A 22,370-nucleotide genomic window follows, 5' to 3' on the forward strand; every position below is an offset into this window, starting at 1 on the left:
TCCCAATTTTTTTTTTTTTTCAAATTAGTCAAAAGACAAAAGCAAACACACAAAATAAACTAGATTCAACCAAAACAAAACGAGGACAAAAATTCAACAGGTAGTTGGAGCTATGGAGCAAAACCATGGACAGTGCTGAAGTTGTCTTGCACCATGGCAGCAGGTAAGTAGGAACCAAGGGGCACTTACATCTCCCCTCTTCCTAATCTTGGCTGTGGTGCAGGCTGGGCCCATAACTGTTTTTGAATAGCACTACCTGACTGGATGTGAATGGGGTATCTGAGCTCTGAGTGGAATTGTGTATTTGTTAGCTTTACTCCTTAATCAGCTTAACCAATTGCTATTTGATATAGGAAGCTCTTTATGGTCCAGTAACCTAAATGCTCCCCTCCCTGCCCTGACTTGGGGTTCATTTCACATCTAGTGTACACTGCTTCTTTAACCTTCTCAGCCTTAACTCATCAAATACTACCTACAAGCTATATCAATTCTGGAGACATGTAACTTATTTTACAGTTCCTGAATTAGGTATATTATTACATTAAAACAACTAGACCCTGTATGACCTGTCTACTACAGATATAATGACAAGCTTTCCAGGTAACAGAAAACGACAGAGAAGCTTAATAATTAAATACTTTCTAGTAAGGAAAGATATAACGTAGTCCTCAAGAGAGGCATTCACTCTCTCATATTGGAAAAGCAAGAGAGCATGGAAGTGGCCTGCTGACTTGAATTAAAGATTTAGTTCCTTCATCAAATATGAGCTCCATTTTACAAGCAGAAAAGGGAAAAGTCAATATGTGAAACAGACAAACTACACCACTATGGGGGGAAATATACGCAAGCTACTAAATTTGAGTATAAGGCCTGGTGAATCCTTTACTTGAATCCTGGAGCAATCTAACAACAAGACTACTGATATTTAACTACTTTTTTAGGTCTTTAACCCACTGAAGTATGCACCAGTCTTGGTTTCTAGTGTTGCTCAAACACTAGAAGGCCACATATACTGGCTGCAGTGTGCCAATTGATTCTGGGGATGGCTTTATTATTTAAGGGCAAAGCAGAAAATCACCAAGGGGAATGAGAGAGAAGAAAGCTCAAGTGGCAAACCTGTCTACTTCCTACATGCAGTAAAAGCCTGTGCAGGGCCTGGCTCTCTCCCCTCCATTTGAAATGCACAAACTGCTAATTGCCGCCGCCGCCGCCCCCCCCCTTAACGTTCTACTGGCTACATAAAAACAAAGATCAACGTGGATCTTTTCAATTACGACGTTCATTTCCTACAGGTTAAAGTAGAAGGATCATCCATTATCTTTCACCATGAAAATACTGTATTTAAAGAAAAAACAATCACCTGAAATAAGATTTTTGCTGGCTACATGTTTCTAAGTACTCAAGATGAAAGCCTAACTTAGGCACTTGGGCTGCTGAGATGTGGAAAAAAAAAAAACCACCCCCCACCCACGCCTTACTGGAAGCAGCAGCACATTAGTTCAACCCAGCTCCGCAGTGTCTGTTTAGATCTCACACTTTAGCAGGGCTCTTTGGCACTTTTATCTAACAGGTGATTCAATCACCCTCTTCTGGGCGTGTGCTGGGCTCGGCAGGGGTGCAGCGATCTTAAAGTGCAGTTTTTGGGGGAGGGGGTTATGTCTTTAAGCAGCCTTGGGATATTTTAGAAGAAGCTTTGTCTCAAACAAACAACAAAATTATCAAAGACAATTATTCAAAGCTGCTCCCCTTCTATCTATTGCCCATCTTTCTTCACTTCTGGACTTCCTCTCTTCCAACTCCATTTTTCAGCATCTCCATTCTGGTTTTCTCTACCTCTATGACCCAACTTCACTGAAACTTATGCCAATATTTTGGATTAACTTTTTTTGTTCCACTTGAAGGGCCTTGATCTTGTCCTGGTCAAACTCAGAGCAGCCTATGAGACCATCAACAACTACTTCAAACCCAGCCACTGGCTTCTGAGGCGCTGTCCTCTCACTGTTCTCCTCCCACTTTGCTAATTATTCCTTTAATATCTTGGTAAGTGGGCTTTCCACTTCCTCTTTCCCTCCTTCACTTGATGTCCACAAGGCTTTGTTCATCACTCCTGGCTGTTCTCCATCTCTACCCTTTCTCCTTTACCCAAAAGCCTTCAAATATATCATTGCTATGACAATGACTTATCCATCTATATGCCTACTAAAAACCTGTTTCCCGCCTCCTCTTGTCCGACATCTTGACCAAAACCACACTTCAAATCTTTCCCCACGGGGTTTCCATTTTCCTCAGTGGCTCCATCACAATGGAAATATCATTATACTCCCAGTCACTCTTACCCTGAGTTCTCATTTGTGTCATCTTGAGCTTAGCCTCTTCCTCAGAGCTACATCCACATCTTGCTACTTCTGTCTACAGATGAAAAAGTCTGTCCAGACAGACAAATTGACAATTCCTCGTCTCATGTCAAATACATTTGTAATGCAACTCCCACCTTGATGCAAGCCATATTGTCCCCTTCAAAGTCCATTCAAATCTGCCCATCTTCCTGGCTCATTACCCTAATCACTTCATTTCCTCCTTTGTATCATCCCCCTTTCATCAAAACAAGTTCCTTCTCTTTTCCTTTCATGTCACCACTACTTAGCTCCACCTTATGTATCAGATCTACAAGTTCACAGAGCCATTTATTCCAACCGTCAATCTTCCAATGGTTCCAGGTTTCACTATCTTATTTTCTCCTTCCTTCAAGCCATCTTGCAGTTTCTTCCATGCTACATTTTTAAAGCACCACCTTTATCCTCTTAATCTCTCTGCAAACATTACTTGTCATAACATCCAACATTAGTCTCATTAGACACCGGTCAAATATATGAAAACTTATTTCTCTGCCTTTTCTGTTTAAGTCTATTTAATTGTTACCTTATGCTGTCAACCCATCCCCCATTCCATCTGCCTGACTTGATATTGTGAATTCTCTGAAATAGAAACTGTTTATACACAGGGGCTTCTACAATCATATCTTGATCCTTCATTTGGCACTACAAATCATTATATATTAGAAAATAATCGGAATATATTTCTAAAATTAGCAACCAGAATGCATTGTAAGATAAGGAATCGCATGCAACCTGGGCAGAAAGACAACATATCAACCAAACTAGCCAACTAGGCAACAAGAAAATAGAGCTACGGCAAAAGGCAAAACAAAGAGAAGATTGCCATTTTAAAATAGATGCCGTCTCATGAGTGATGTTTTTCCTGAAGCCCACACTATGGAGGGTTCCACGTTTGTTGCATCTATGTGTAAATCATACTCCCTCAGTTTTAAGTAAAATTATTGTTTTTCTAATTCCCAGTACTACATAGCTGATACAAGAATAAAAGGTTGTCAGATACTTACCTCTGTCTATAATGCAAGCATATCTATTCAAATACAGTCAGGGACCAAGTCTGGGGAGGAAGACTGCTTTTCTGTAGGAGCTTTCCTTCCTGACCATAACCACAACTGAACATACAGAGACCCTAAAATAACCTCAATGCCTGTTTTTATCCGTCTATAAACAAACAACCAAACAAATAAAATATACACCCATTGATGTCTTAAATCTTCTGGAACCATGGATAGCTACTCTGTAAAAACTGGAAGCTGAAGGGTACAGACAAGCAAAGGGTGAGAACGCCCCCCCTCCCAAGGAGCTAAGGACCACCACAAACTTGAACACCTTCCACTCCTGTGCCAAGGCACAGTGCTTTGACCTTGTCTTCTCAAACAAACAGACAACAACAAATATTAAAATCACTCTAACCCTACCAAAATGAAGCAGTCCGTTGTATACTTATCTCCCCCTGGGGGAAGTATGTGAAAAAAATAGTATGTGCAATCACAATGCTTAATGTCCTACTGGAAGCAATTCTGATAATGTGATGAATACTGGTTTAAAAGCATGCATGAAATAGGAAGTGACACTTTTAGAGAACGTTTTGCCACTACCCAGCTTTTGTTAAGGCACTGGCTAACTTCCTATGCTCTTCAGGAAGTGTTGGTCCGATACAGCATTTTTGGAATAAAACAGGTATTGAAAATATGACATCACTGCTCAATTGTTCACAATTCTGATATTAAGTCTGAAAACAAGGAATATACTCGTCTTCCACTTAATCTTAAGGTCTACTAAAGATAAGATGCTTATGAAAAAAAATTAACCCCTTCAGAGAGTAACTGATAATTATTTTAGCATAGCTTGAATGCTAAAATAGGCTGCGCCCAACACTGGTCCCAAGCGGCAGGAGCAGCCTCCTGTCATCAGGCATTATCAGGGGCCTGCCTGCACCCCCAGAAGGGCTGTGGGGCTCTGCTGGACTCCTTCCAGGGGTGCAGGCCCCCAATATGCCTGCTGGATCGCAGGAGACTGTTGCTGCCGCCTGGGACCAGAACTGGGTGCAGCCCACACCCAGTGCCAGGAAGATTGGTGCTGCCACTGGTTCCAGGCCCATACCCCTGGGAGGAGTGCGGCAGAGCCCCCACAGCCCTCCCAGGGGTGCGGGTGGACCACCGATCTGCCTGCCAGACAGCACACACAAAACATCCAGGAGCAATATGACGCAGGACTGGAGGAACACATAAGCACTCTAGTAGGCACTGCTATGATGAAGGTTCATCATCAGAACTGTACCTGCTAGCACGTCCCATGTGTAAGAATATACAGAAGTCAAAGAGGAACTTTGCTTTTTTTCCCCAGTGATTTTAGATATGGAAATGCGTGTAGTTTGGCATTACCATCAGGGAGTTTAATTTACTGATGTGCAGCTAAACTGTAGATATTTCATTAGAAGTCACTTACATTTGCCATGGTACATCTAGGGCCTCTGTTTCTGAGGAAAGCCATCGGAAACTCACAGTCCAAAGTAGTCAGATGATGAAACTTTTCCCATAAACATTAATTATTTAAAAATCCAAGCTTTTACTTAAAAATACGAAGGCTAAAAACATTTTCAGAGTACTATCTTCACAAATATTGTCTGCTCCCCTTTAAGAAATATTTACAGACACCTAACCTCACAGAGAGAGGGAAAGGGAGAGAGAATTTCTGAGTAGCAAAAATAAGAAGCCTCTAAATGCCTGATATTTTGGGAAGATCAAGAGAATAGTAACCTCTAAATGATTTATTTATTGTTGTGACTTTGGCCAAGGTAATAATAGCATCAATGAAGACTTACACAGATATTTAATACTTCCTTTGCAACTAATGTGATGCACTGTACCCATTAATGGGAATCACAGGATTAAATAAATGTGTTATTCCATGAATATTTTAATCAAAAAAATGCAGTGGCAGAAGTCATGTATTAATTTGGAGAAAATAATTCACACAAGAAAGAACCTTACAATAAAGCGAACTTTCTACAGGATTCTAAAATAATCAAATGGGTATGCTTCAACGAGAATGTGCCATACTGCTGAAGAGAAAAATCTGCAGTTGGGGAGTTTTACTTTGAGGATTCTACAGAATTACCCTATAACCCATATTGTGGTTTTACCTCCAAGTTAGTCAGTGTCATCTCTCTGAAGACATAAGCAGGATTTCCTTCTTCTGAATGGCAGGCAATCTGGAAATTCCCATATGATGAGCTTCCTGTAGGCTCTGGCCAGTACTGATGGCACTTAACCTGAGGTCAACAGATTTTCAAAGATGCCATTGTTAGATGCATAGAATATTATTTTTAACCATCTCTGTATTTAGTAAAAAAAAAAATCACTTTGAAAATTTTATTAAGTTATTGGTAACTAAATACACCAACTATAACAACCATATTGCCTGTAGCATCTTTTTACCCGATTACTGTACAAAAAGTAAAATACTCGATATAAACTCCTGCTTCTCCTTTCAATGATGTTTCCTTCATAAAGGCAGTAAAACTCAAGTTCAGTTTCCTATAAAATTGTGAGCAACTCCTGATACTACTCTTTTGGTAAGTATCAAGCTAATAGTCCATCTTGATACCAGTGAAAGGTGTCGTCTTGCATCCATTTCTGACTAATAATCCTAAAATAATCCTCTTTTAAAGCATATTTACACAAAAAAGTGAAAAGAGGAAGAAGGTTGTAAGCAGTGACAAAGCACCAATAGGGAGAAAACTAAGGAGTGTAGGTGGTGGACTTTGGTGGGTTTACCAAAAATCTTTAAGGTTAAATGAAAACTTAAAAAAAAATATGCATCTTTATGACCAACTGCTCAAAAGACTCAATATCAATAGAGGTCATTTCAGCTCACGTGTACTTTTTTATCTTTCCAACCCACCTGGCAGATTCTCTAAGAGCAGCCAGATTTGCAGACTTCCTGCTCCACTGAGACACCCCGGCATGCAGTGGGATAGTGATGTCAGTAGCCCCACGATCAGCTTTAGAGCAGGGAGTCTGCCTATGGGTATAAGATAAATAAGTCTTTTTATTTCCATGTTTAGCAGCTCTCAAAGAATTCTATAAATATCAGTGTTAAAAAAACACCTTAGAGAACTGCTTTATGGAGTCTGTTGTTAGCAGATCTTCAAAGAGCACTGAAGTAAGTTAAAAGTGCGCTTGCACTGAAATTCCCTCTCATTGTGCTTATTTGGAAACATATAGAATCACCAACTAAAACAAAAGAATTGATAAATAGTTTTAAAACATTTCAACACTCCTATCATTATTAATTATAGCTGGTGGGTCAGACAACCACAGCAAATACCTAGTTATATTAAAAGTTAGAATGCGTATACACACAGCTGTATTAAGTCTGAATTAATTAGTCTATCCAAAGCACAGACCCAGTCTTCTGGGCAGGATGATAGATATTGTTTGTAAAACCCACCAAAGAAAACTCTGAATAATGTTGAAATTTTAGTGAAATGTTGTTAAATTATTTAACAAATGCATCTATTTGGTGATTATCCTTATATATTCAAAAGTTCCAGATAATAACAACCCTCTTCCTTTTTCAAATGGTTTTATTGTTTTACATAATTGCATTGTTTTATTTCAACTGCCCTTTACTTGGTCTGTAGTTACTGAACTTGAGAACTTGCTCCCTGCATGTCCTTTCAAAGCACCTGATAAAGCGAGCTGTGACTCACGAAAGCTTATGCAATCGTGTTAGTTTATAAAGTGCCTTCTTTAGTTATTTCTGATAACTAGTCTCCACAGATCGACTGCCCTCTTTGTTTTAAGTATCCATTTGATTTCCATAACGGTGTTAAAACAAATAGAATTGTTCTCTCAGGTATTTAGTTTAAGACCATCTCTGCTTCTTTCCAAGACTTTACTATGGGCACAATATGAACAAAAAACTTGTATAAAACCTCACCCAATTATACAGCCAATCCAACAAACAAGATTACCCCCCCCCCCCAAAATCCTCATTTCACAACTATTACTTAATATTTTAATCAGTTTACCAAGAATACAATATGAAATACATCAGGCATGTGATAACATAACTGATTCCCTGGACAGAGGCAATGTACCAAACAAAATTATTCAGGAGACAAACTCAAAACAGCTACATCCCAAGCACATTTTATCTTTATGAAATCAGCTGAAGCAGATAAGGCAACATCTACATTATCACTTCTAATGATCGGATCTCCTTATTTGCTTATGAATTTTTTACATAAACAGTTTAATATATTAAAGATGCAGATTAATATATTATAATATAGATTTTAGCTGAAAATAAAGCAGCAGAGATGACCTCCTCACCCAAGTGGGGACCTGGACCCACAATCCCTGGGTTATATGAGGCATTTGGTCACTACAGCTGAAGTATGTTTTTGAAAACAAGGTTGAGAACTGTTAGGACTAATCAAAGAACTTAAAAATCTTCAGGAAAAAGATTACCTACAAAGCAGTTAATCTGCAAACCCGCAAATATCAACAGGCAATACTGAACAGCACAGAGGCACGGCTTAGAAGTAGTGGCAGATTTAAGACAGATGCACAGATCTGGTGCCCCTTCTCCAAGGTTTCCATTGTATTACAGGTAATTGCTGCGATATCATGATGACACCACACAAACAAATGTCTGAGTAGAGAGCCTTAACTAGCAAATACAGCCATAAAAGTTATGTAATTATCCTAATGGCCATGTCTTTTAAGGTAAATTCCCCAAAGAATTTTTCAAAGACTATTAAGGTAAAGTTCAAGTCACAACTTGGACTTACTCTGCCTCGCTCAACTTGAGTAGTCAACATTACAACCATAGCTGAACCTTGCTCCCAAGTCATTTGCCAAAAATCAGGACAAGTGTTTGGTAATGGACCTTGACAAGCAATGTACTGATTTATTATGCTGGAAGAAGGGATCTCCATCTAAGAGAAAACAAAACCATATTTTAATTCTTCAACAGCATTACTCTCATAGCAATTTTATATAACCCAAATTTAGTATTGGAATTGAAACCTATACAAAGACAGAAAGCATGATTCAATAATATTAATCAATCTATCAAAATTGATCAATCTATCCATGAACAAACCAGACTGAAAAAGGCACACAAAAGAAACCTGCCACTCAGAGGAAAGGTCTTCTCATTTCCTGACAGAATTATTTAGTTGCACAATATCTACAGAATCAATATGACTGGTCAAAATGATGAAGATGTGTAAAAGCATTATAGTGATGTGACCAAATACCGTATTTCATAGTGTATAAGCCCAACTTTTCACTCTTAAAATTCAACCTTGACACCACATTAACATCCCCTACAAGTGGTACCGGGCTTGGCCTCGGCTGCCATGGCCCAGGCAGTACCCTTCACGGATGATGCATGCTGAGCCTGGCCCTGTCTGTTGCAAGCGGCGCTGCCAAACACAGAGCCTGGCACTGCTCGCAGGGGATGGGGCTGGGCTCGGCCCTTGGCAACACCGCTTGCAGTGCACAGGGCCAGGCTTGGCGTAGGGGATGGGGGCATGCCAGCTGAGCACAGAGCCTGGTCCCATCCCCTGTAAGCAGGCACTGGTGTTCAGCTGGCATGTCCCCTTCCTCTGTGAGTGACACTACGTGGGCTGCACCAGCTGGTCACTGAGCCCGGAGCCACTCACAAGAGACGGGGTCAGGCTCAGCTGGCGTGGCTCCATCCCCTGCAAGCAACGCCGGTCTCAGTGCTCAGCTGGCGTGGCCCAGTCAGCACCACTCGCAGGGGATGGGGCCACAACAGCCAAGCCTAGACCTGTCCCCTGTGAGCAGTGCTGCGGCATGTGTCCACCCTCCCAGGTGCCTGGCCTGCAGCGAGGGCGTGCAGAGGTGGGTGTAAGCTGACCTCAGATTTCTGATCCAAAAAGTTAGAATCTGGTGCATAAGTCAACCTAACTTTTTTTTGGATCAGAAAAATGGGATCAACTTACACACTGTGTTGACCTATACACCAAAGATGGTAGTTTAGCCAGCAGTATGCCCAATATCAGATGCTTATATTTTTATAAATTAAATATAAATCTTGAAACAAATCTTTGTTTTGGGTCCCTGAAATGAAGTCACTAGCCATAGTTTCTTTGTTACTGGCTACAAGCCGACAAAAAACTTCCTGCAACTGTTCCCACACTGAACTTTACCGATTGTGTAAAACTACCACCGCAAACTGAAAATAACTCTTTCCCTAGAGGGCTACTTTTTCCTCAACAATAACTCCCTCTGAACTAAAATTCAAACCCTTATTGCTGTATATAAAGTCTCTCAATTTCACCAAGAGGAATTAGGAACCAATTAATCACTTTTTATAAACAAACCTATTAACGTTTTAGCCATTTGATGAAAGTACTTCCCAGCCATTCCAGCCCAGGTTACATTTAAGAAAGGGTTAATTATCTTGTTTTTTAAGCTTTCCATAAAGAAACCACAAAAATCAATACAAGTCAAATGCTCTTGTCCAGAAATCTACTCACATTTATATAATTTGCATTGATGTAATCTTCATGACTTTTTAAAATGACCCGTGTAGCATCATCTGAAAATAATTTTAAATTTAATGTTATTTATCTAGTAATTACAACAAAATATTTAAATTTAAAGAACAAATATGTGCATACATATGTGCACATGCATGCACGCACATGCACAAATACTCACAAGGCGAAATGTCTCTGTATCTATTTTTGGAAATGTTTTGAGGTAATTTGGCACAAGACATTGTCATTCCAGGTTTTTTCCTATATAATTGCTAAAAAAAGAATAAAATTGATTAAATAAAAACAGGCAGAAAAAGACTTATTAACATGTAGGCACTTGTCAAACACGCAAGTGACAGAAGCAGATTACCATACTTCACACACTATTTCTACTCACAATCATAATACTTCCTGACTTTTCACAGGTCAGTCAAACACCTACACATTTAGTAAATTTGGTCATAAAGACTAAGAAATGGAATCCCAAGCTCCAAGGAGGTGTTAAAAGCAATTAAAGGTCAATATCCAATGGCACTGTGCAACTAGAGAAAATACCCGACCACATCTTCACACAGTGTTCTGGGCCAGAAGTTGCATACTACGTAGAGATGCACTGGCTATGCCATTGCTGTTCCCCCTAGATCCTGCCACAAACCTTGTCTAATATTTATTAAGAGTATTGTAATTAATCTGTCTCTTAGGCTTACCTGGGAATGTTACATTTAGCCCTTCATGTGGGCATCCTGCTTTCAACTTGTTAGTGCAGGGGGAACCCACTAGCACCATTGCTATTGGGAACTGAGGAACTGATTCCCAGTCTCAAAATCATGTCTCCTGCCATGCAAATGTGGCATGGCAGAAGGCATGACTGTTGTAACTGAGGATCAGATCCCATCCTGCCGTTACATGAACATGCACCAGGGAGTTCCAGGGGTATTTATGCAGGAATGCAGAGACCAACTGCCTATAGCTGACAGCTCAGTTCAATGGAACAGACAAAAGATCTCCCTGAAGCATAAAGTAGCATAGGTAAAAATAAATGAAGACCATGACAAGACAAACTCAACTTTCTAGAAATTCTATGTCATCTCCTTAACCACTGATATAGGGCTGGATGTCACATTATAGGGAGAATAAGCATGGTCCTCCTGCAATCAGGTAAAGTGACAAATCTAGGAAATATGCCATTGCACAAAAGGAAAGGAGACTGCACAAATAAGGTTACAGATTTTGCGCATGTTCATGACGCATGAATGATGCTAGTTGGTCTTCTCATGTATTATTCTTTATTAGATTGAGAGCAAACGTAAAATCATTCAAGAACAAACTTTGGAAAAATATATTCTGTATTCCTTTTCCATTAGCATATTTAAATCTGAACCCAAGTTCAGAAAAATCATTTGGGTTTTTTTGTTGTTGTTTTTTTTGGTTGGTTTTTTTTTTTTTTTTTTTTTAGCTTTTTAGTACTTAATCTAGGCCTACTATTTATTCTTTCCTTGGAGTTGCATTACTCAGTTTCCAACATCACATTCATGATGTAACTAGCTTCTTCCTTCACATCACTTTATCACACCTCTTATAATTTTCTGATATAATTTATTTACTCTGATCATTCTGTGACCTTTCTTTTCCTGTTGAGGTAGATGGATAAACATTTATCTAAAACAAAGGGGTTACAACAGCTATTTATTTTCAGGTTAAATTTGGCCACAGTAAAATAAACACAATAGTTCAAATTCTGTCTCTACTTGCAACTGAACAAAGAAAGCAGGAGATGAAAAGTGAGATTAGAAGTGATCCTGATGGCACCAGAGGCTATCTTATTTAAATTCCGGCATGAAATTAAAATGAAAGATCAAATTATTACTCTATGTGCATGCAAACATAAATATGATTTGAAATGGAAAATGGGTTTCCTTAAAGCGTTAGTTTTAATAGGTTACATAAAATAAGATTGACTAAAGTCAACCAAGTTTCAATAAGGCACTGCCTTAAATCACAATTTACAGTTTAAACAGACAGAAGATTGGAAAAAAAACCTTACTTTTCCCTTTATATTTGTGAAGTTTGTGCTACTTGTTATATTGTTTTGAACAAAATGGGTGCTTGAACTCTTAGCTTTAAGAAAACAAACAAGATCATATAGAGGCCACACAAGCAACCACACAGTAATAAGCAACAAGTATATAGGCGCATGCACACACGCGACACAGAAGAAACAATTTGGATAAGAAAACCAGTTTCTACTTCCAGCTTCCATGGAATAGCCATAGATATTACAGAGCCAAAAAGGACTATATAAAAGCTGCTCTGTGTTCTTACGGAGCACAAATTTTCCCCAAAATGCTTCTGATCAAAACTCAGTCAACAGAGCATACTCAAAACACTTCTACTGTAGGGTCTTGTCCTGGTCTCCTTTAGAGCAGTGAAAACTTTGCCAAGGAATTCTGCAGCATCATCAGGTCTATAGAAGAGTATGCCACAATACATTATACGAAAAGGGACATGTCCATTTGCCAAGTTATTTCACTGGTGTAATACAGCAGTGCCCAACATCCAGTCCGCAAAGCCAAATCATCTGGCCCACACATCTTCCCATAGGTACAGAAAATTGGCAGTGGAGGAGCAGTGGCAACATTAATAGCCATTTCCCTGCTGCCAAATTTCTGGATCTATGGGGAGACCTGTGGGCTAGATGATGTGACTAGAGACGACAGTAGGGGGGTGCGGGGCTCAGGGCAAATCAGCCTGTGCAAGGCCCCTGTAACACTGTGATGGGTGGGGTCGCAGCTGCTCTGCCCAGCTCCTGCCCGGCTCCATGGGGCCCCACCGAAGTGTGGGGCCTGGGGCAGTTGCCCCAATTCACCCTCTGACCAAAGGACAGTGCTGGATACGGCTCTCTGTGCACCAGACCGTGTCATGGTGGAGCTGGCATGCAGAGTCACTCCACAACCAGATCCAGTGTACAGGATTAGGCAGGCATGCTGGTTCCCACCCATGGACCAACCCCACACTACATCAGGCCTGTAGACCAATGGCATGTGTGGAATCAGGCCTACAGACTGCTCCTTGGCCTCTCAACTGGCATGTGGGGCCGAAAGGTTGAGATCACTGGTATAATATATTCTCCTCCCTTCCAACCACAGTACCATGTGCTTTAATTCACCTGATTTCAGAGGGATGAAATTTTGTCAATACTTTGATGAGATACCACCAAGGAACACCTGGCTGTTGAGGAAGTAGGTGGCACTCTTCTCTGCAACTAAATGTACCATCTTGGTACTAGGTGATTCCATTTTCAAGTCAGTCATACAAACATTGGTTATAAAAATGCAATTGTGTTTTCCTAACATTGGGAATTAGTCTAATCTTTCTAAAACTGTGCCTGTAGAGTCACTTGGGCACGGTATTCTATATTTCCTGAATACCTGTATTAAGTTGAGTTTCAGCTCAGCAGTGAGTAAAATCATTTTAGGTACAGAACAAGCTTCTGCAACTTTTTGGTATTTTCAGAAATGAAAGAAGTGTTAAGTAAGTATAAGATCTTCATAATAAATCATTTAAAAAAATTTAAAATAATATTTTTTATTTTAAAGTTCTTTATAATAACATTCAGGAATAGGTATCAATCACTTACATTATTCTGCACTGTAATATTCAATACAAAAGTTATTTGGTAATTGTTAGTTCTTTCTTTGTGGCACAAATAACTGTCTTGTGCATTTAGTCTAAACCCATTTAAATGTCAGTAAAGTTTGAAAATTACGAACTTGGAACCTGCATACAGTTACATACGATACTTACATCAAACTGGGCTAGAACAGTTCCGGTGATGAGCCCCTCTGCTAGTTGAATCATAGATTCCCTCAGAGCATTATCATCTTGATGGATACCATCCAGTGGGGATTTCTCGGGGATGTACTGAAAGTCAGGCTCATTCTCCATCTTCTCCTCTACCACATCATAGACAGCTACAACAAACAAAAACAGGGCGGCTGAGCAAGGCTCTCCCTTGGGTGGTACATGGAATGCTTGTCTATTTACATTTCTCCTGCATCAAAATCTAGGCTAGAGTACCATAATGATTTTCACTTGAACCTGCAACAGCAAGGAAATTTGTAGTCATTATGGTCCACCAAAAAATTAAATGTGCATCATTCCCTTTCCTATCCATACTGCCAAAAATCCAAATTGTAGTTCATATCTTGTCTACTGCAATTTTCTCAATTGCTTCCCTATTTCTGGCATCAAAATGTGAAGACACTGTAGTAGCTGAGCTTATGTTTTTACTTCGTATTTCATTTAGCATGGGGTTTATTAATGAGGACTTGACTAGCAGAGCACTCACTATCTGTACAGAATGCATGGTAGCACAAACAAACATGCACTGTTCTGAAAAAATTGGCCATAAAAATGAAATAGTGGAAGTGCACAGGAGTATATAACGTCTACTTTTAAACGCTACAATTTAAGTGTTTTTATTCAAGTTACAATTCTATCCAACATCCCAAGGGATATTACCTTGGAAAATCTGAAAACAAATTCTACAGAATTTATGAAACAGAGAAAATGTATAAAATAATGAAACAGTTTAAATACCCAGAAAGGGAAGTAACATGCATGAATGGATGAACGAACAAATGAATGAATGAACGAACAAGTGAATGAAGCAAAAATCATTTGTCAGTTGGATGAAGAGCTCTAGCAGAATGATTCAGATTAAATCTTATTGTTTCTCATTATATTTTTCTGCTACAAGGCTCTTTATTGTGACTGAGTAGTGGAGCAGAAAAAACCCAGTAGCCGCCTGCTGACTACATTTCATCAGTATACACTATGAACATACTGTACAAGCTTGTTATTAAAACTACATTTAAGCACTTTTTCTATTAAGCTCCCTCCAAAAGCAACAATATCAACAGTTCTGGGTTCCTTAAAAGAAATCTTAGATCCTTGAACAGGCTCATATTTATCTGGCAATCAAAGACATACAAATTGCTATTTTGGGATACGGGCAAGTAAAAACTGGACTTACTTTGTACTATCAGACAGCCGTTAGTACCAAACGCGACTCAGGAATAAAACATAAGATTTCATCTCATTTTCTGTCATTTAAATTAATTCTGAACACTGACTATTTTAGGCACAGAGGGTATACTACATACTATTTGTATGTATATATGATGTTGTCTAGTTACAATCTGAAACAGTTTTTTAAAATGGGAGGTCGTTCATCAAGATTATTAGCATTCATATCCCAATACACAAAATGAAGCTTAAAGAAGGGAGGGGGGAGAGCTTTTGTGTTACCCATGCACCACTCACCATTGGGTCGAACAAGGAGCACAAGTTCCCCTGAGTGCCTCTCACAGCTAGCTTTAATAAACATGACAACTTGATCATGGGTATGTTCTGCTATATCCCTGCCATTAATCAGGACAACCTGGTCTCCTTCATTCAAACGAGGGACACAGAGGTCAGCCTGCAACACAAAACAAATGAAGGTTTGGGGGTTTTTTAAACAAAGAGCACTGTAAGGACAAGGCTTTCATATTTTGTTAGTTTAAAGTAACAACTTAAACAGAGTATCCACGCTGAGGAATCTGAACTCTACCAGACAAGTTGCTACGGTGGCCACACTGCATTAAAATAATCCATCGTTACACAAAACAGACGGTGCCTTTCACAGGAACGCTTCAATTCCGAGTTGAGAGGAGACTCGTTTGAGTATCTTTCAGCAGGTGTTACATTCCCCCTTAACACTGTCTGCTGAAGTTGAAAGCTTGGATAAGCTCTTGTGTTTCAATTATATTCTGCATTAGCAGCAGGAAAGCAGGACATGCTTCAAACTCATAGGAAGGAAGCAGCACAGCAAAGCCCTGTCCAATTCAGTTTCGCAAGAATCTACCATATTCATGGTAACAAAAGCATGATGAAGACCAAAAGAAATGCACCAGTAACTCTGGCAAGAACCAAAGTGAAAATACTGATCGTATCGCAGTTTAATCAGGGTCTTTGGCATCCAGCCTCGCTAGATGTTTAATTCATTCATCTAAAATTAGCTACTATACAAATAAAAGAAGATTAATGACAACGAAAACAATTTAAGCCTGTTAACATATACATATAATGTTTTCATTTAAAAAGCAAAAAAGTAATTCAGCTTAAGTTTTTAATGTTGGCAAATATATATCTTCTTCTATTCTAACAGGTGTACAGACAGCATTGAGCTGGCATTAATGTGACTGAATACCAGGTCATTATTTCTGGTAATCAGCTGTCAAAATATTGTGCCTAGTTGAAGACATTATTGGTAGCTACTGAACACCAGAAACAACAACAGAGAATCAGACATGATGAATGATTCATGATGTCTGATTTAATCTAAATCTTGGCATTACTTACAACTGTATCTGTCAGTAAAAACAAAAATGATTTGCAATTTTTAGTTTTACTATAAAACTTGCTTTTATGCTGTAAATCTTCATATAGGATTTATGGGACTAAACTGCATGAATACCTAAATGAAAAATGTGCACTAAAATAAATATAAATAAATTAAGGTTAAATAAATAAAATGTTTTAAGAATGAACGTGGCGTTCCGAATCAGGGCTCAAGGTGTCACTCTGACTGGATATTATAAGCCCTTGTAATTACTTCAATATACACTGTTTGTAAACACTGTTTTCCCTCAGATAAACCTAAAAAAATTAAGAAAGCCCAACCACCAGATGCAATGCAAGTAGTTAACTTTTTAGAAAAGTATGTTAGAAAAGCAATCACATTAAAGCAATTTGGGAGACTCCATCTTGTATTTCATTATCCTGCATATAAAATATCATTACATTTTTGTCTTTCAGTTAGTTAATAAAAGCAAAATACTGTTCAAATTGTCTTTTAAATATATTGCATAGATTTCATAGACATTAGGGATGGAAGGGACCTTGCAAGATCATCAGGCCCAGCCCCCCTGCCCAAGGGGCAGGAAGTCAGTTAGGGTCAAAGGATCCCAGCAAGATAGGCGTCCAAATGTTTCTTGAAAGTGTTAAGAGTAGGTGCTTGCACCACCTCCGGGGGGAGTCTATTCCAGGCCTTGGGGGCTCAGACAGGAAAGAAGTTGTTCCTTATGTCCAGCCTAAAACAGTCTTGGAGGAGTTTGTGACCGTTGGGCCTTGTCATCCCCTGGGACGCTCTAGTAAACAGACGTTCTCCCAGATCCTGATGCACACCCTGATGTACTTGTATGTAGCCACCAGGTCCCCCCTGAGCCTGAGCTTCTCCAGGCTGAAGAGTCCCGTGGCTCTTAGCTTCTCTTCATAAAGCCTGTTCTCCCGCCCTCTGATCATGCGCGTGGCTCTCCTCTGGATTCTCTCAAGCTTCTCCACGTTCTTCCTAAATTGTGGAGCCCAGAACTGGATGCAGTACTCCAGCTGCAGCCTCACCAACGCAGAGTACAGCAGGAGGATGACATCCTGGGTTTTGCTTGAGATGCATCGGTTGATGCAAGCCAGAGTTTTGTTCGCTTTGCCAGCTGCGGTATTGCAGTGGTGGCTCATATTCATCTTGTGATCAATCATGGCCCCCAAGTCTCTTTTGGTCAGGGTGCGAGCGAATGTAGCATCGCTAAGCCTATAAGTGTGATGCGGGGTTTTATTCCTGACGTGGAGCACCTTGCATTTCTCTGTATTGAATGCCATCAGGTTTTCATCCGCCCACCTTGCAAGCCTATCGAAGTCAGCCTGGATCATCAGACTATCCTCAATTGTGAACACTCTTCCCCAAAGTTTGGTGTCATCAGCAAACCATTTAAAACTAACATTTATTTACCTGCTGCTTTCATTATATGAAAGACCATTACACCTACTACACTACTTCTTCATATGAAGCTGTTAAAAGAACAACTGTTAGCTTGGTAGAGCAAATACTATATGAGCAGTTTTATTCCTAGCTGGGTATGAATTCAATATTTTCCATCTAAGGAAAAAAAAATAAATCAAAGGAAATGACTGAAGATTCCGAATATGTATCTAATTAAACAAATATCACATCAAATTTTTTATTTTTTTTTTGACTACTTACAGGTGTTCCTGGGGCTACTCTTGACACTATCACAGGCATCTTCTGGTCATATCCACCCTTCAAAAGAAAAATTCGGCAAGTTACAAATCATAAAGGTCATGTTTTTCAAGGTTATTCTGTGAAAGTGCACAGATTTGCATTACCTTTACATTGAAGCCAAATCTCCCATTTTCATCTGGTTTCATTCGAATCAGAACAAGATTGTCATGGGGAACACCACCGTTGGGCTAATAGAAAAGGAAGTAGATAATATTATGTGTAATTTATGCTTAGCCAATACAGACTTATATTAGACTATATATAAAACCCATACTAATATCACAGCTACTCCAAATTTCCTCATCAAGTATCTGATAATTGCTACAAGTGATGTGAGAAAGCAATGGTAACCAGCAAACTGTTCGTTTCTCTCATCCTAGTTGAATTTAAGGGCCCATGAACTAGCCTCAGATGGACTGTGCAGGCAAGCTGGCAAAATAAGGCATTTTTAATTCTATTAGCTTACAGTTCGCAATCACTTAAGTGTAACTAATATTATAGCAGGGGTTGGCAACTTTTTGGGGCAGAATGCCAAAAATGCCCATAACCTTGATTTGTAACATGTTGGTGTGCCAGCAGCAGACAGTGGGGAAGCTGCGAGGGCCCCGATCCTTGTGTCAGCACAGCCCCGGGACCTTCCGCGAAGAGCGAGTGCCAAGCAAAATGACTCTGCATGCCACGCGTAACAGGGGTTGCCTACCCCTGTATTATAGGTTTCATGCAGAAAAGTAACAAATTTGCTATTACTACTGTAAATAAATGAGTTGCATCTGAGACTGGGCAGGTCATGGTGGAAACTATAGCAGACTAACCGTAATATGGATTTAACAATGGCAGCCATTTCAGTAGGGCACTCCAGGCCCTGTTCCTTTTCCAGGGTTCTAGGAACAGTTTGAAATGCTTTACTACACATCTCAAGTTCTGTGTGGCTTGGAATATGCAGATTTGCTCTCCCCACAAATTATCAGACATCCTCCATCCACTACTGCCACAACTTCCTCAACATACTTATGCAATTAAACATACTCCCTTTACCCCCTTTCCAGCTCTTTGGGGGTGGCACTGACTTATGCCAAGCATACACAGTAATCTGAGGAAACTGCAGACAGGCAAATTTTTCAGTGATTTTTTGCCTTCAACAGAATGCCATTTAAACAGCTTTGAATCTGGCCAAAACAGTCCCTGATGAGATTCACTGTACTTCATAGGTGAGTATTCATGTTTGCACAGCATTCATACCAAGAGGTAAACCTTTTAAGAGAGCAACTGTGTCAAGATCATTATAGTCTCATTCTCAAGAGAGAACTGGGATGCAACTTGCTAAAAACCCCATCTTAATTCCCTGCACAGAACAGTCTTTAGCCCTGCATGGCTCAGGAGGCAAACGTCTGCAGATGGTAGTTCCTTCCAGGGGCTGCATTGCTTAAACCTCAATGTAACCCACAAAGCCAGCCACCCTTACTCTGTACGAAGCTCTTGCTTCCAGAAAATATTTATGGCAAAGAGGAAGAAGAAACTATGTGAGACAAGCTGATAAAGCGGGAGCTCTATGAGTTTCCCAGTTATGCATTTTAACCGGTGCTGGCTGAACACTGGAAGAATGGGGTAAGACTCACAAATAGAAATGTCAGCCCAATGCTGCACCAACTGCAGATGGTTTTAGGCTTGATGTAAATATTCTGTACTGCAAAGTATTGTAAAGAAGAAAGAGCTAATTTACAATTAAAGCTCCAAGGGAATCTTGTATGCCTTCTCCAACCACACTTGCCCTACATATTGGTAAGCACACTTATAGCCATAGGCTTTTAAACTGAAGTAATTCTCAGAGTGGGTTTTTAAGATGCTGTGGATGGAGTAAAAGTCATTGTTTGAATATATGTCCCAAAGACTTCCTAAGTATATCTATTATGCATAAAAAACTTCAAATGAGTTTAGCTCAATTGAAGAGGTAGAAATGTTGGGGATTTTTCTTTAAAATAATATTCTGATGTGCAACAGAAGAGAAATAATGTAGTTGCTTGAAAATTAATTTAAAGTGGTAGTCTACTTGAAAAAGCTCCTCTCCAAAAAACATCCTGAAGTTCTGGGTTTATTGTGGCTTGAAGATTTTGATGTCATGCACTCAGGTTTACAAGTGGAAAAATAATACAACTCCAACCCTGCAAATTCAACTCAAAGTTTGAGAGCTATATTGTGTTTCTTCCGCTTTCAAAGTACGCAAAATAAAAGCACTTGTTAGAACAAAGTTGACCTTCAGTTACAATTCTGTATTGCTTTTTGAGAGTTTGCACACATGTAACTCACTGGAATTCAACAGACAATTAGGTTGACAATGCACAAGAAGGAAGAGAATACAGCTCATTCCAACACAGGTGAGTTGGCTCTGAAGGGCTGTTAAGAGGAGTTAAAAAAAACCCAACCTAAACAGTATTTTTGACACAAGTAAACATGACTGAACACATATCAGGAAAAGCTCTGTTGAGTAAAGCATCGTTTTTCAGAGCTGTACTACACTTTTAAGTCACTTAGCTTACTGCAGACAAAGAGAACTTTTATTTCACATTTTAATTAAATAAAATGCATTTTCTCAAAAATGTTCCAACACTTCATGCTTCACTTAAAGGCTCATCATCTTTCATTCACAGAAAACTTCCAGCCCTCATGGTTGCAGGTAAAATATTTAAAATGTGACCTGAACACACCCCAGAAGTTCAAAATCCAGTAAGTACATAACAACAACCCAAATTTATTTTTAAAATCTCCACTTTGGGGAGCATGATTTGTAATTTTATGAATGTCTGAGATTGGCAGTCTTGTTTATATAGTATTTCATAGAAGTAGGAATAAAATAATTCTCCCATCCTCCAAAAGTTTTCATTTCCCACATAAGGATAAAACGAAGAATATCTTAATTTGACATCTACCCATTCGGAACAGCCAAATGATTATGGGCGCTTCTGCCCAATTGTGAGTGCAGACTTAAACCTGGATAACTTAACCACCAAACTACTAGACATCCTTGCATAGATCTCTCCCTGGGTTTGACTTGGAGTTCCATCCTGGACCTGAGAAGTATTACTTGATGAAATTTTCATCAAAACTAGTCACTGCACGGAAGATCTTGATTTTGAAGCAGTAGCATTTACTGACCAATTGCTGCTAAGAATTCCTGACTAGCTCTAACAGTTACTGTATTTTCTCACATACATGCACATGGAGACTACTTGGCTCTTTTCAATATCAAAGATCAACCCATGGAAACCAGTATTCAGGAGCAGCTCAGATTTCAGCTTTAGTTAAGCAGGAAAAGGTAGGTGAGTCGATTGAAGATTAGGCTCTGTCCTTGTTATGTGCAGCCATAACGCTGAAAAAAAATCTTTTTTCTTTTTCATCTGCCTTTCAAAAACAAGGTTGTATTATATTCTAGGATGTATATATGCAAGAAAATATGGTCTATCTCTTCTTTTAAATCTCTGGGGCAAATTTACTACCAGTGCATAAGATAAAAGATTAAACATTAAGATAAAAGATTCAAGATAAAAGTGGGAGGTGCATAAGATGCACTTTCAAGGAAGGGTCCCATAGGGTTTAAGAATATCCCCAAAAAGTCTTTGTATGCTTACTCAAATATTCAATTTGGTGAAACTGGCACATGAGGAAAGTGGGATGTTTTGGCAGTTCGGGTAGGTGAGAATGTATGTCTGATCAAAATGGCTTCAATGTAATGCAAGAACACAAGCACCGTCACTGAAAGTAATTACTTCGCTAGAAAAGCAGGAGGAAATCATTCAGAGGAAAAACAAGTTGATCCAACAGCTTACTGTGGATTTTTCAGGCGATGTGGGAACATCAAATGTTTCATTAATATGGTTATCCAGGTCTTGCTGGGAGTGAGAATGATGAATTTGGTTCCAACTGTTCTTTTTCGATTGTTTGGGTGGTAATGCAGGTGGCTGCCCATCTACAGGGGTCTCCTGGGATCTAGACAGAAGGGTGAAAGTAGAAAACAAGTTATATTTTGAAAATTATGAATAAGATCCCAAAGCAAATTAAACAAATGGTTATGTAACTCCAGACAGAGTGAAAAAAAAATCTGCCGTTTTCTTTTTCATTCAGAACATTTGTGTAATTTCAACAATTCAAATTGTGCATTTAATTGAAACAGAATATACTGAAGTGTATGGTTTCTAAAAAGGAATGGCAAACATTCAAGGCATCGTTAAGCTAAATTCTTGTCCACTGCAGTTTCTTTTGACCTTGCTTACTCTTTTTCAGCCATTTAATCGTTTGAGATTATTTTTACAAATCTCAAGTTCCTAGCAATAAATTTACT

General features: G+C 39.2%; 1 protein-coding gene across 3 annotated transcripts in view; it reads right to left on the bottom strand.

The window, feature by feature from the left end:
- The window catches only part of PTPN4 (protein tyrosine phosphatase non-receptor type 4), a 206,324-nt gene that overhangs the window by 19,482 nt on the left and 164,472 nt on the right, over positions 1 to 22,370 (bottom strand). For 2 of the 3 annotated variants that reach the window (XM_059727499.1, XM_059727500.1), the window contains exons 16-24: positions 21,859 to 22,018; positions 18,142 to 18,225; positions 17,999 to 18,055; positions 15,244 to 15,400; positions 13,723 to 13,889; positions 10,100 to 10,190; positions 9,916 to 9,977; positions 8,197 to 8,343; positions 5,539 to 5,667 (exon numbers count right to left, since the gene is read on the bottom strand). In XM_059727499.1, the coding sequence (XP_059583482.1) occupies positions 5,539 to 5,667; positions 8,197 to 8,343; positions 9,916 to 9,977; positions 10,100 to 10,190; positions 13,723 to 13,889; positions 15,244 to 15,400; positions 17,999 to 18,055; positions 18,142 to 18,225; positions 21,859 to 22,018 (1,054 nt within the window). Of the gene's footprint in view, positions 1 to 5,538; positions 5,668 to 6,299; positions 6,420 to 8,196; positions 8,344 to 9,915; positions 9,978 to 10,099; positions 10,191 to 13,722; positions 13,890 to 15,243; positions 15,401 to 17,998; positions 18,056 to 18,141; positions 18,226 to 21,858; positions 22,019 to 22,370 lie in introns of those variants that run through there. The other variant, XR_009462146.1, reaches the window with a different exon arrangement.

The sequence above is a fragment of the Alligator mississippiensis genome, chromosome 4, assembly GCF_030867095.1.
Source record: "Alligator mississippiensis isolate rAllMis1 chromosome 4, rAllMis1, whole genome shotgun sequence".
Lineage (NCBI taxonomy): Eukaryota > Metazoa > Chordata > Crocodylia > Alligatoridae > Alligator > Alligator mississippiensis.